This window comes from Leopardus geoffroyi, chromosome C2 (genome assembly GCF_018350155.1).
Source record: "Leopardus geoffroyi isolate Oge1 chromosome C2, O.geoffroyi_Oge1_pat1.0, whole genome shotgun sequence".
Lineage (NCBI taxonomy): Eukaryota > Metazoa > Chordata > Mammalia > Carnivora > Felidae > Leopardus > Leopardus geoffroyi.
In genome coordinates, this window is record NC_059333.1 from 27,694,453 (window position 1) to 27,708,655 (window position 14,203).

At 32.3% G+C, this 14,203-nt stretch overlaps 1 protein-coding gene across 6 annotated transcripts in view; it reads right to left on the bottom strand.

Moving 5' to 3' along the window:
* USP25 (ubiquitin specific peptidase 25) overlaps positions 1-14,203 on the bottom strand; it is a 148,924-nt gene that overhangs the window by 7,533 nt on the left and 127,188 nt on the right. For all 6 annotated transcript variants that reach the window (XM_045501613.1, XM_045501610.1, XM_045501611.1 and 3 more), the window contains 3 exons: positions 9,343-9,521; positions 6,605-6,683; positions 3,312-3,391 (listed from right to left, as the gene is read on the bottom strand). In XM_045501613.1, the coding sequence (XP_045357569.1) occupies positions 3,312-3,391; positions 6,605-6,683; positions 9,343-9,521 (338 nt within the window). The remainder of the gene's footprint in view (positions 1-3,311; positions 3,392-6,604; positions 6,684-9,342; positions 9,522-14,203) is intronic.

Sequence of the window (14,203 nt, forward strand, 5' to 3'; positions counted from 1 at the left end):
AAAAAAAAGTTGGACAGAACCTTTTGACAATATTTTCTAACCGACTAGCTGTGGTAACTACTATATTTAAAGTGTAAAATTAACATTTCTTCTTGTAATATTCCATAAATATTATTTGTCACCATTAACTAATTTTCTAGTTGACCTTTCCAATTTAATAAACATTTGCTACACCAGAATATTCACTTTCTGAATAAGCATGTATTTGAGAATAAGCATATATTTGAGAATAAGCAAATTATGAAATTTGAACATACTTTGAACATACCAAGAGAAGCTAATATAAGAAGTTAATGCAGAGAGCAAAAAAGTGACAGCTTCTTCTTTTTAATTCTTACCAAAGAATACTCACCTGATTTCATTAAATTTTATAAGAATACAGATCTCTATTTCAATTTTTTTCTCCCTAGTTAATCGTGTGGCCTTGAAAAAGTTACTGCATCTGTGGATGCAATTACTGTGGAGCCTAGTTTATCTATAAAATGGAAATGCCTTCTTGATCTTACTCTGTCCACTTATAAGATCACATTACTATTTATCTTAGAAATACTAATCTCAGCTCTCTTAAAGGGAACTTGAATATTCCTATTAAAGAAATATAACTGTGGCCAAAATAAAATAACTCATAAAATGGAGCTACTTATCAAAATAGTTCTCTATTTCTGTGACCAAAGTGAATTACCTTATAAATTACAGGATGACTTGTGTCCAAGTATTAACAGTGCTTTTTAATTCTGTGCAACTTTTAAACTTTGCTAAGAGTGTAAAAGTGATGGCAGTGCTCACTGTCCACCAAACAGGGCAGCAAGGCCACCAGCATTTTCCACAGAGATGGCAGTGTCGTGTCTCTGCTGGCTGACAGGGTAGCCACTAGCCACAGGTGGCTGGCTACTGAACATTCAAAATGTGGCTAGTATGACTTAGACACTGAATTTTTAGTTGGAAAATTAATTAAATTTAAACTGTCTCATGTGTCTGGTAGCAACCAGGCTGGATAGACAGCACAGCTCTAGAAGTAATAGTCTGTGCTATCATTTAAAAACAAAATTGCATCAATATCGCAGTGAGAGTTTCCTGTACGTTATATAAAACCAGGAAAGAAAAGAAAGAAAGAAAAGAAGGAATTCAATAACCCTTTTAATTGAATATTACAGAGTATTGAAAATACAGCACTTTCTTTTAAATTAAGAGCTTTGTCATTTGGATAAATGATTCTAGTGTGGTCTCAAAACAGAGACTTTTGTCGTCTTTATGTTTTTCAGTAACAGTATACTTAGATTTTCAAGTAGGAAGTTCATAGGTGATACAAAGATTTTTGTCCCAGAGTTCAATTATTTGTTTTCAAATATATTAAATTTCAGAGGAACTTTTGCTACTGTAAAAAGATTCAAAATAAATGACTAGCTAGTTTTTAATATTTTTTGAAATACAGTAATTGCATTTGAGCATTAAATTTGTTAATTGGTTATTTTCATATAGTGTTTCCTGAGTATTAATTTGTCACTTCCTTGAGCCTATCTAACCGTATTATTACCAGACTGAGGCTTGAAAAAAATGTTTCACGTTATTGATTAGATCAAGTCTATTATTCGTTTAAATTTTAAGTTCATTAGAGTATTCTGTCTTTGACAATTTCTTCTTTGTATTTGTTGCCCTTTATTTCCTTTGTAACTAATTTCCATTTTTTAACTACTCTTAATGCTGCCTTTTCAAGGTTAATTTGGGTGTAATTAGTGATTAGAATTTAACTTTTTAATAATTTTTTACCTATTGACTTTAGACTTCGCTATGAGATTGGAAGTAAAAAAAATCTACAAATAATGCCTACTGGTTCTCAGTATACTTGTTCTACTCAAAAGTCTACAGTTGTAAATTAATTTTAGATACACAATTATTAAATGAAATAAAGTTATGTGGATTCCATTCCCTCTACCCCCTTTTCTCAAAAACAAAGCAAGAAAACTCATTTGTCTCATTTATCTAATGTATTGTAGGCCCGACACAAACATGCTTAAGAAATCTGGGGGACAACTTGTGGTTTATTTTATGCTAAACATAACCTCTACTGATTTAAAAATATAACTTATGTGTATATATTGGAGTTGAAATAGAAATTTTAATACAGATTAGATTAAGACATTTTACAAATGCTTTCTAGACAAACTAACTCTACAACTAGTTTCATAGGTGAATAGTGCTCGATTTCAACTCCTTTTACCGTTCTAGTTTTTAAGTTTATATCAGCTCAGTTTAAATAACTTTGCCGGACACTACAAATTAATAATCCCTGTAACTATACATTAGAAGGAAACTAATCTTACTACTAAGCAGTGTGTTATATTACACAGTGAATATCCGTGTTTTGTAATTTAAAAACGATGTAAGGTGACAGTTTCAGGAATGGTTTAAAATCGTGTGGCAACTTGCTTACTTTCAGTGATTCACCAATAAGTTAGAAATATCTATTTTTTAAATATGTTTTTTAAAATGCCTTTTGAACATTTTTAAGCAATGTATTTAAACAACCACATAAAATAAATTACCATGTTTAAATCTATATATGTATATATATAGTTGTTCTAAAAAAATCACTAGTCAAGTACATTAATATTAAAGGATATGAGTTAAGAAATATGTGAATAAGTAAATGCAAATCAGTGTGTAAGTAAATAAATCAATACTTATCCTTTGTTCTTAATAACAATTAAAATAAAAAAATAATATAGTTTAAGAAGTAGAAACTCCTTTAAAACCATCTGTACCTTAAATGAAAAATGACCTAAAATGTGTTTGTAGTCATAATACTTAGAAGGCAGCTGATCAATTTTCTATAGCTATAGTTTTTATAGTAATGAAACTTTGGACAAAGAGACATATTGGAAACATGTCTCTGCTTTGAAGTCAAGAGTAGACTCAGAAAGAATATGGAAAAAGGCTGGAGACTAAAGGCAGATATTATGGTATACAAAGAATTCTGTGTGTTGGGCTACCAGCTTGTTTGGTCGCTAGCAAACTTCTAGGCTTTAATCTAATCCTATTCCATCCTAAACTTCAATTGTAGAATGTGAGAGCTAATAAAAACAAAGACACTAATGCCAACCTTACAGATTTAATTGAAAATGGAAAGTATGTGGGGTATATGGAAACTTCCAGTACCAACTATACAATTTCTCTATAAAGATAAAACTTCTAAAATTAAAAGTTTACTAAAAATACCTACAGTGAATAAAACCTTTTCTAAAGATAAGGTCATATCTGAATAGAATTAAATGCAAAAATTAAGCTTTTCATATTTGACCATTCTGCCTTACCTTTCTCTTTGAAAATTTTCTAGCCCAATTATGAGATACATGGTTGTTTCCCTGAACTTCCTATAATCCTGATGCCACTCCTGTAGGTGAAAGAAAATATTAAAAATATACAAAGTAAGATATTAAAACTACAATGAAAACTGTTCATAAGGCAATGTGTTATTCTGACAACTATTCAAAGTAATAGAAGCAAAGAAATCAAAATTAAGATAAATAAGACCTAAATCAAAACTTTAGTTTCTGATACACAAGACCACTTTATTAGTATAATAATAAATGTAAAAATTACTAGACATTAATGAAGAATGAAATAACAATGATTCACTAAAAGATAACAGAAATGCAAAGGCAAGATAATCAACCAGGTTTTCTCTATTTCAAGAACTGTTCTGTCTAAAGGCATATTATTATTAAGATATTATTACAGATGTACATCACAATTGGATGTAGGAGGTAAATGAAGTTACTACTCTAACAGAATCAACACTGAAGACTATTATTTGATGAAGAATATTAAGAAACTAAAAGAAAAACAGTATAATGCATTTATTTAACCTTTTATTTTTGCCAAATTTAGGTTAAATTTTATTTTAAATGTGGTAGCTGAGTAGTTTATTCATCTGAGGTATGGTGAAAAATATACAAGCATGTCACATTTCAGCTGTCCCTTCCTCCAAAAAAACCAATTACTGGGCATATAATAGGACTAAACAATTCAGAACTGACACCCTCTAACTCAAGACAACAAATCAGGATTTTTCTTTAACTTATTTAAAAAATTTTTTTCAAGGAAAACCATAACCAAATTCAATACAGGATTTAAACTAAGATACTGATAATAAAAGTATTAAAGCTCTTATATACATATTACATAAGCAAATGAAAGTAAGAAACATATAAACCAGTTGACCAACTATACTCTCCTTGAATATAAATTAATTTTTGATTTTAATTTTTTGAGGCATAATCTTACAGTATTAGTAGGCCTTAATAACACATAAAGATAAAATTTATCCTACAAGTGTGAAGTTAGCTTTTCTGGGAAAGTATTTAAATTGCCACTCTACTGTCATTAGAACTGTCTGAGGAGGGGCGCCTGGGTGGCGCAGTCGGTTAAGCGTCCGACTTCAGCCAGGTCACGATCTCGCGGTCCGTGAGTTCGAGCCCCGCGTCAGGCTCTGGGCTGATGGCTCAGAGCCTGGAGCCTGTTTCTGATTCTGTGTCTCCCTCTCTCTCTGCCCCTCCCCCGTTCATGCTCTTTCTCTGTCCCCCCAAAAAATAAATAAACGTTGAAAAAAAAAAAAAAAAAAAAGAACTGTCTGAGGAGTTGTGAGTAAATTTCTTCTGTAAAGACCTAGACGGTAAGTGTTTTAGGCTTTGCAGGCCATGTAGTCTCTGTTGTCACTATTCAACTCTGTGATTGTAGTGTAAAAACACTCATGTATAATACGTAAACAAATAGTTGTAGTTGTGTTCCAAAAAAACTGTATTTATAAAACCTGGTGGTAGGCTGGATTTGGTCTGTGGGCCAAGGCTGGCTGACTCATGACTCAGAGCAGGATAAAGATATATGGGATACACAGAATCTAAAACCATGTCCTATAAATACCTGTAAGATTTAAGGGCTCTGCACTTAGAAATATGAGAAGTTTTCAGAACAAAAATATGTTAAAGTGAATCTAATGTTGCAACCCTGGGGATGGAGTGCAGAGGCCAATCATAATTAAAAATCAAGTTTCATGTAACTTGAATCTTCGGGACAGGGTAGAGTGAGTAACCAACCCACTTGTTTGTCATCTCTGGCATATATTATGTGCATGTTCTTAGATTTTCTCTTCTGCTATCTTGTTGTAAGTCACCTACCCTTATGCTATTACTATTATAAAGCATAACGGTTAAGAATGGTACCTCTTGATTTCTAGTAGAATGAGCCATCCTACATTCTTCAAGAATGTCTGGGCTAGACTGAGATGTCCACATTTCATAAAAATTTTGAATCAGCTTATCAAGCTCCATCAAACAATCTGCTAAAAGTTTGACAGGAACTGCACTGAATCAATAAACTACTCTGGGGAAAAAATGACATCTTTACAATATTAAGTTTTCCATAGTATGTATATCCATTTATTTAGGTCTTCTTTAATGCCTCCTAAAGTCATGCACATCTCTTGTTAAATTTACTTCTAGTTACTCTATAGTTCTGGATGCTATTGTAAATGGTGTCAATTTCTTAAAATTTCATTTTCCGATTATCTGTTGCTGGGATAAAAGAATGAAATTGGTATGTGACATAAGTTCTGCCTGTTGGAAAACTGTTTTATTAGTTCTAATAAATTTATCTGTAGATTTTTTATTTTCTAGGTGTAAAATCTGGAAATAATGATAACTTTGTTTCTTCTTTTCAAATCTTTTACTTTTTGCTTATGTTTGTTGCCTTGCTGCCCACGTGAATTTCCAGTACAATTCTGAATAGCAGTAGTGGTTGCAGACATCCTGGTCTTTTTCCTGATCACAAAAGGAAAGCTTTCAATGTCCATAGTTCCATATGATTTTTGCTATGCAGTTTTGTTGTTTTTTTTAAGACACTCTTTAGTAGATTATCATAGTTGTATTTCAGGTTAGCTCAGGATTTTTTTCAAAAATGATTATTTTTCTATATCCTTCCTCCTATATGTTAATGTGGTGAATTACAATAATTGTTTAAGAGAACATGAAGTCATTAAGTTTGCAAATGTGACCAAAATTAATCAAAGGCACTCGTGAAATCAACTTAAAATTTACTAGATAGGGGTGCCTGGGTGGCTCTGTCAGTTAAGCGTCCTACTCTTGATTTCAGCTCAGGTCATGATATCATGGCTCGTGAGATCGAGCCCTTATGAGCCTGATTGGTATTTTCTCTTTCTCTCTCTCTCTCTCTTTCTGCTCCTCCCCTGCTCATACTCATATACACACACACTCTCTCTCTCAAAAGTAAATTAATTTAAAAACTTACTAGATTTGTAAATTTAAAAAGGCAATGTATAAAGTTAAGTTTAAAAGTCTAAAGAAATACTGGGTGTTTGAATTGGTAAACTAAAAAAAAAAAACAGTATTAATTTTAAAGTCAAAGTTAACACAAAGAATTTTGTGTACAAAAATTACCACAAGCACGATATGAGCACTCATGCATGTTCTCTCACATGTACAACACTGTCCAATAATGAAATGTGCTCAGTGGTGAGGAAATGAAAGAAAGGTCAGTGAACTACCGAAATTCCTCAATCTACAGTTCAACCTCTCAAAAGGCACATTACCTCATATTCCTCCAAGTTTACTTCTTCGGGTTTTATCATTTCAAGTTTGGCTTGAGCAACTTTCATTATGTTGTGACACCTTCAAATAAAAGAAATATATTCGTAAATCAAAAGTGAAATTCACAAAAAGTGAAAAGCATATGACACAAAACTAAACTACCCAACATATGTGAAAATAAAATCCACTGTCACTAAGCAATACTTTTTGAGGAAGCAACTCTCAAATAACTTTAATTGAAAATGTTTTTTGGATCAATGTTGGACTGGATAGTTACAAAGTATATAAAGTAGACAGCATCAATAATGCTACCTCAAATTTACATGTTATATTTACAAATGGCTTTTAAATTACATTTTATTAATACATATTGTATAAGTAAAAACAAATGAAATGTGTTTTTTTATAACATATATATATATTAAGCAAGCTCAGGAGATATTAAATCTCATCTTCCCATTTCAAATGGCATGATTCATAAACAGCAAAAAGGAATCTAAACTGTGCCTATCATTTCAGGTAACAGAGACATTGTTCACATGTTATGATCAGAATCATTGTTAAAGAAATCTCTGCAGAGTATGTTTAGCTATCACATGCATCTTAACTTTTCAAGTATAAGACAAATTAGGTTATCAAAATGAACTGATGAATTTGCAGTCCTCAGGACAAATAACTACAAAAGAGTGAAAGTGAATGTGATTACCCCATTAATATTTGCCCCCAATTCAATAGCGTATATTCACTGGAACATGGTGTCCCAACAGCCCAAATAATAAGGGTCATAATCTGGCATATTTCTGAGCTCTTTGTGGTTACATGTAAAATAAATGATGTTCCTACGACTACAAATAAAATATAACAGTCAACATTCAATGAGCACTTTATTATCTATCAAATATTGTTCAAAACCATTTACTTGTATTACTTCACTTAATCCTAAATTTCACAGCAGATACATGGTGAAGCAGGAATTTAATCCTAGATGCTTTGTTTTCCTCATTTTCTTCTCTGCCACATAGATTTTTAATTCAATATTTTTGAGATATTCAAGAAAGGGTAATAATTTATTTCAGAATTAAAATGGACTACAAACCCCAAGATAACATAAACGATTCTGTATTCTAAAATAAGTTCCTGGGGTGCCTACATGGCTCAGTTAAGCATCCAACTCTTGATTTTAGCTCAGGTTATGATCACCACAGTTTGTGAATTCAAGCCCTGCGTTGGGCTGTACGCAGACAGTGCGGAGCCTGCTTGGGATCCGCTCACTCTCCCTCACTCTCTTTCCCTTCCATACTCTCTCACAATAAATAAACAAACTTAAAAAAATAAAAATAAAATAACTTCTAATACTTTGATGTTTACCTGAGGCCTAAATTTTTTAATGGTATTCATTTTAACTAGATTGTATTTTAATTTTCCAACTTCAGCCAAAAATTATAGTTTATAGGAATTTTCACGAGGAAAACATTTTTTGGGTAAACCAAACTATAGTTGATCCTTGAACAACATGGGTTTGAACTTCATGGGTTCACTTACACACAGATTTTTTACAATAACGTAAATGTGTTTTCTCTTTCTTAAGATTTTAATAACATTTTCTTTGCTCTAGCTTACCTTATTGTAAGAATACAGTATCTGATACATAGAACATATAAAATATGTGTTCATCGACTGTTTGCGTTATCAGTAAGGCCTCCAGTCAAGAGGAAGTTATTAGCAGTTTAAATTTAGCAGAGTCAAAAGTTACACAACTTTATGTGCAGGTTTTCAACTGCACAGAGGGTCAATGCCCCTAATCTCCACATTGTTCAAGGGTGAACTGTAATTTAACCATTTTAAGGCTTCTCTTGATGTCAGAGGACATTTAACTATTTTATTTTATTAGTATATACGGTTAAATACTTTTCTCTAGTGATTGTCAAATGAGGGTAATTTTGCTCTTCAAGGGGTTATCTCTCAACATCTGGAGACACTTTGGGTTGTCACCTCTTGAGGGAGGCGTTACCGACATTTAGCAGGTACAGGTCAGGAACACTGCATTTAGCAGTGTTGTATGTGCATTTAGCATTTGTAGTATCCCACAAATTATAGGACAGCTTCCCACAATAAATAACTATCTCACTCAAAATATACATAGTGCAGAGACTAGAAATTCTTTATTTCCCTAAAATATTAAGTCCCCAAAGGGTAGTGCTTACATTATATTCTTCTGTACATCTTAAAAATTTTTTTTTTCAACGTTTATTTATTTTTGGGACAGAGAGAGAGCATGAACGGGGGAGGGGCAGAGAGAGAGGGAGACACAGAATCGGAAACAGGCTCCAGGCTCTGAGCCATCAGCCCAGAGCCTGACGCGGGGCTCGAACTCACGGACCGCGAGATCGTGACCTGGCTGAAGTCGGATGCTTAGCCAACTGTGCCACCCAGGCGCCCCATATTCTTCTGTACATCTTTATGTTGCTTAGCTCAGTATCTTGGTCAACAAGTAAAATGTACTAAAACAATATAAATTATTTTCGGCTGAAACTTCTAAAGGTTATGACTATAAACTCCAGAGAAATTCCAAAACAACTGTTCAAAATTAAGGGAAGTCTAAGTTTTGTGCTGTATTTATGAAATAGGTCTTTCTTTGAATATGTATAAAATAAACATTTAGAAACTGCACTAAAAGCAATTTTAAAAAGACAATTTAACAATATGTTAGATATTTCACATTTTAATTTTCTTAAATTACCTTTCATCAAAACTCAAATTTCTATCTCCAAATTGTTCTAGCAATGTTTTCTCAATGATTTTCTTTGGTGCCTGGTTCTGGATAAAATAGACCACTACATGATGTAAACGATAATCTGTTTCTGGTGGGGTGTCTTCTTGGGCCAATTTAACCAATCTTGAATACTCCAACTTAATTGCCTAGAAAATGTAACAAAATGTCAATTTTGATTAATTATGACAATTAAAATCGTTCAATATTACAGCTCTACATGTTCTTGTGTTCAAATACACTTTCTTCCTTTAAAGTATTACCAACAAGGTGGCACATGGTACATCTACAAATATTGTCCCGTATTCCACAGTTTAAAAGAATTTTCTAAAACTGACCATATACGTCCTCATCTTTTCACTGTATAAATAGTTCTTTGTTTTAATGCAGAGAACTATTAAACTGAACAATACACCTAAGCTTACTATGTGAATACTAGCGTAAAACTGTTTGGAGTCTGGTCTATTCAAAGGCATCATAAGACTGAGATACTAGGGATCTCTTATCCTGTGCTTTCTAGTATCAGTTTCATGTGTATCTTCAATATCCCAAATTCTAGGATTGAAATACAGTTTCCTGAAATACCCATAACTGAAAGAAAATGGCTGGTTCTTATATGCATAATAATACCACTGCAATTAACTTTTAGCTAAAGAGCCCCAAAATAATGAAAAAGCAAGCCCTGAGATTGTAGTTACCACAGAATGAATTCCTTGTTGCTTCAAAAATATCTGAATTTTATTAGTGTAATAATTAATGAATATTATCACTATTATTACCTTAATGCTTGAGCGTCCTTTTTCTTTATAAATAGGAACATCTCAGAATTTACAACTAATTATAATGGGAAATAATAAACACTGATACATGTTTCTACACATGAGCAATCATTTGGAAAATATTTGCTCATACAGAAACAAGGGTAGGGTTATACATCAATATTGTTGTATATAAGAAATGCATATGATTAAAAATCACACTTTTAAAAATTTCACTAATATTGGACTTTTATCTAAATCCTAGCTCTATTAACTGTAAAACATTTTGGGGCCACATGTAAAATATATTATAAAAAATCCATTCTATTAGAAAAGTTTTTTGTTTTTTTTTTTAATTTTTTTTTTTTCAACGTTTATTTATTTTTGGGACAGAGAGAGACATAGCATGAACGGGGGAGGGTCAGAGAGAGGGAGACACAGAATCGGAAACAGGCTCCAGGCTCTGAGCCATCAGCCCAGAGCCTGACGCGGGGCTCGAACTCACGGACCGCGAGATCGTGACCTGGCTGAAGTCGGACGCTTAACCGACTGCGCCACCCAGGCGCCCCAGAAAAGTTTTTTTTTTAATGCATATCTTTCTTAAGCAATTCTTGGCTATCCAGATACTACACTATATTTTACAGAAAGGGAGAAAATATAACGGACAAACATTAAATGAAACATTCTAGTCATGCATTCTTATATTTCACTAAAGGGAAGGCAATAATAAGTCTTTTCTATATGTTTAGCATTATAAAAAGAATTATTATTTTATGGCTAAAATACATTGTGCTTTTTTTGGTTATATAAGCTATGTTAAAGTCTTGCTCTTGTGGTTAAAAATAGCCATGAAAATATATTTTGACATGTAAGATTATTAAGGCTTACTTCACTGTATACCTAACTAGCACACAGAAGCTTCGCTTAGAACTCTAAAATCTTCCCATTTTCCCAATATGAAAAAAGGGGCACATGTTCATTTACTAACCAAACTGTACTGATTTTGAGAATAAATGTAAAACAAAAGCATTAATAACTGTTCTTTCTTATCATGGTGCTCAGACAATGACTGTCACGGACTATTAAAAGTTCTTTTGAATATTCAAACATTTCAGGTCAAAATTAGTATGACCAAAATAAAAGAAATCTGTATACTGAGTCTCTTAAAGTAATATTGTTGGTTTAGAGATAAGGAGTTATAATACTAAATGGTTATGTATATTTTTACATATGTTCACAATAGAGGCTGTATTTTTTTCATAGAGAGCAAAGAGATTTCTATTAGTGAGGTGGAATATATATCCCACTTTTATTTTAAGATTATGTTTATCTCTTGATGTTCTATTTAAGATTATCCCAATTTTCATAAGTAAATGCCAAAGTTACAATCTATAGATGTTGAATCCAGAAGACGTAGTAAGGTATATTTAAATTTCTACAAGTAATTTTTCAAACACATAAAACACTTTTTACCAGCACAAATTATTTTTTACAATTATCAATTATTTTTGTTCATTTATGAACTGCCTTCTAAAAAGGTTTTCTGATGTCTAAAATATACCACAATCATATTTAATTCTTCAAATTTTCAACAGATGTTCCATGCCAGTATATTTAGCAGAATTCTTCACCATATCATTATAAGTAAAGTTAACACTGCTGAGTTGTTCAATTTTATTCACACTACTGCCTCGAAATACTCCCCTAGAATTAACGTTTGTCCTTTCCATACTTTGGCTGCCTGTGCAGGCAATTAATTACCACAGATACTGCAATGAAACCACTACAAAAATACAAATGAAATGTTAATACTGGTCATTAGGTGATGGAACTGCTTTGTAAATAATTTTTAAAATTATCTTTCACCAGACCTTTAACATGGTCCTACTAATCAGGTCCAAAGTTACCTATTCGGTCTTATTTCCTATGACTCTTGAACAAAGACTTCTCTCAACCTAGGTCAGGCTGGTTTCCCCACAGATGCACACATGCCCTTGTTTCTTAGGTTCTCTACATGTATAATGTCCTTTCTTGTTTGTTTCCCATCTATCTACAGATGACCCTTCAATGAGACTAGTTTCTCTCTTTTGAAATCTTCAGTTCCAAAGACGAAATAATTTCTACCTAGACTTTTTATACCTTTCTAAATCATATTATAAAATATTCTAAATGTATAATTTTTATAAACTTCATTTTGATGTAACTATATACATACATCAGAAGATACCAAATATACAATATATTCTCGAGGCAGTAAGATCTAAGGGAAAATCAGTTAGACTAAGGTTCAAAAGCTAGGTATACTATTCATTAATTGTGACATAAAAAAAGTCACAAAGTTCTCCAAGTCTTAATGCACTTATCTGTGAAATAAGGTTAGGTGACTTTAGAGAGAGAATACGTGTGTGTGTGTGTGTGTGTGTGTGTGTGTGTGTGTGTGTATAAATTATATATTTATAGACTCCTTTTTAAAAAACTGACAATGTACCAAAAAATTGAAGAAAACCTACTTCAAATCCCAGGGTATTATAATCATATAGGCTATAGTATTTGACCACAATGCAATACAAATAGGAATTAAAAATAAAGACAACTCCCGGGGCACCTGGGTGGCTCAGTCGGTTGAGCATCCTGCTTCGGCTCAGGTCATGATCTCACAGTTTGTGGGTTAGAGCCCTGCCTTTGGGTCTGTGTTGACAGCTTGGAGCCTGGAGCCTGCTTCAGATTCTGTGTCTCCCCATCTCTCTGCCCCTCCCCTGCTTGCACTGTCTCTGTCTCTGTCTCTCTCAAAAATAAATAAAACATTTAAAAAAAATTTAAAAAAAAGGACAACTCCCAAACTAAACTCTTAGGAAGTAAAAAGATAGTCTCAAATTATTCTTGGGCCAAAGGATTCAAAATTATATTAATAATTGGGATCATAAGATATCAAAAACTATTGGACATAGCCAGACTACTAGTCAAAGGAAAATTCCAACTTAACCACTATAGAAAAAACACATTTCAAGAGGCTGGGGGATGGCGGGGCTGGGGGAAGAAATTAAAGTAAGATAGAAGAAATAAAATAATGTGGCAATTAGATAAGAAATAGTCAAAAGCTTTTCTTTCCAAAAAGATAGATGAAATATCAAGGTATGGGAGAAAATTCAACACCAGATATTAAAAAGGTGACAATATCAAAAATACAAAAAAAAAAAAGCTTTAAAATTTATTTAAAAATAATACATATAGCTGTATGCCAATAAACTACAAGTTTTTGATTAAACAGATAATCATCTAGGAAAATAGAAATGGCCAGAATTGCTTTAAAAGGTAGAAAAAGTACCAAGTTCTTGAAGAGACACAGTAAAACTGGAGAAAAACTGAAATAGTTGCCCAAGATCTGTATGCAATAATCAGGTTCACACCGTTTTAGAGATGTGATGTTACGTCATATCTTCAAGAACCAAATGATGTCTCTATCTAAAGTCCTCCAAAGCCTGAGAAAAGGGCAAAGTCTCCTTAATGATTACACAAGACCAGAATAATATGAATATAAAGTATTAAAAAATATTTTAAAAAACTATACATCAATTTATCTATAAACACAGATGCCAACACTCATCCATTTTTGATAAACTACACTGTGTATAAAAAGAATATATAAAAAGTGTTTACAATGGTTAAAAAAGAGGGGATGGTAAATGTTAAAATCTTTACATTCCAAGGGTTAATTACAGAAAAATCTGGTCACATCTCAAACAGATGCATTAGAATATTTCTAAATTCCAATACCAACCAGTTTAGAAGAAAGTCTCAACTATGAATTTAAGAAAATGTCTTTAATTTGTAAAGGGAAATCTATAAAAAAACCAATACTACACATCATACTTGAAAACAAAACACTAGAGACACTTCCATTAAAATCACAAAGTAGGCAAAGAAGCTTACTACCATTATTTTAGTATTTAACTATATTATGAAAAGTCTGGTCAACAAAATAAAAACAGTGATGAAATAAAAAGCATATGAAAATTATCCTAATAATAAGATAATTATTGGGAGAGAGTATACTGAAATAATTATAAGACTCT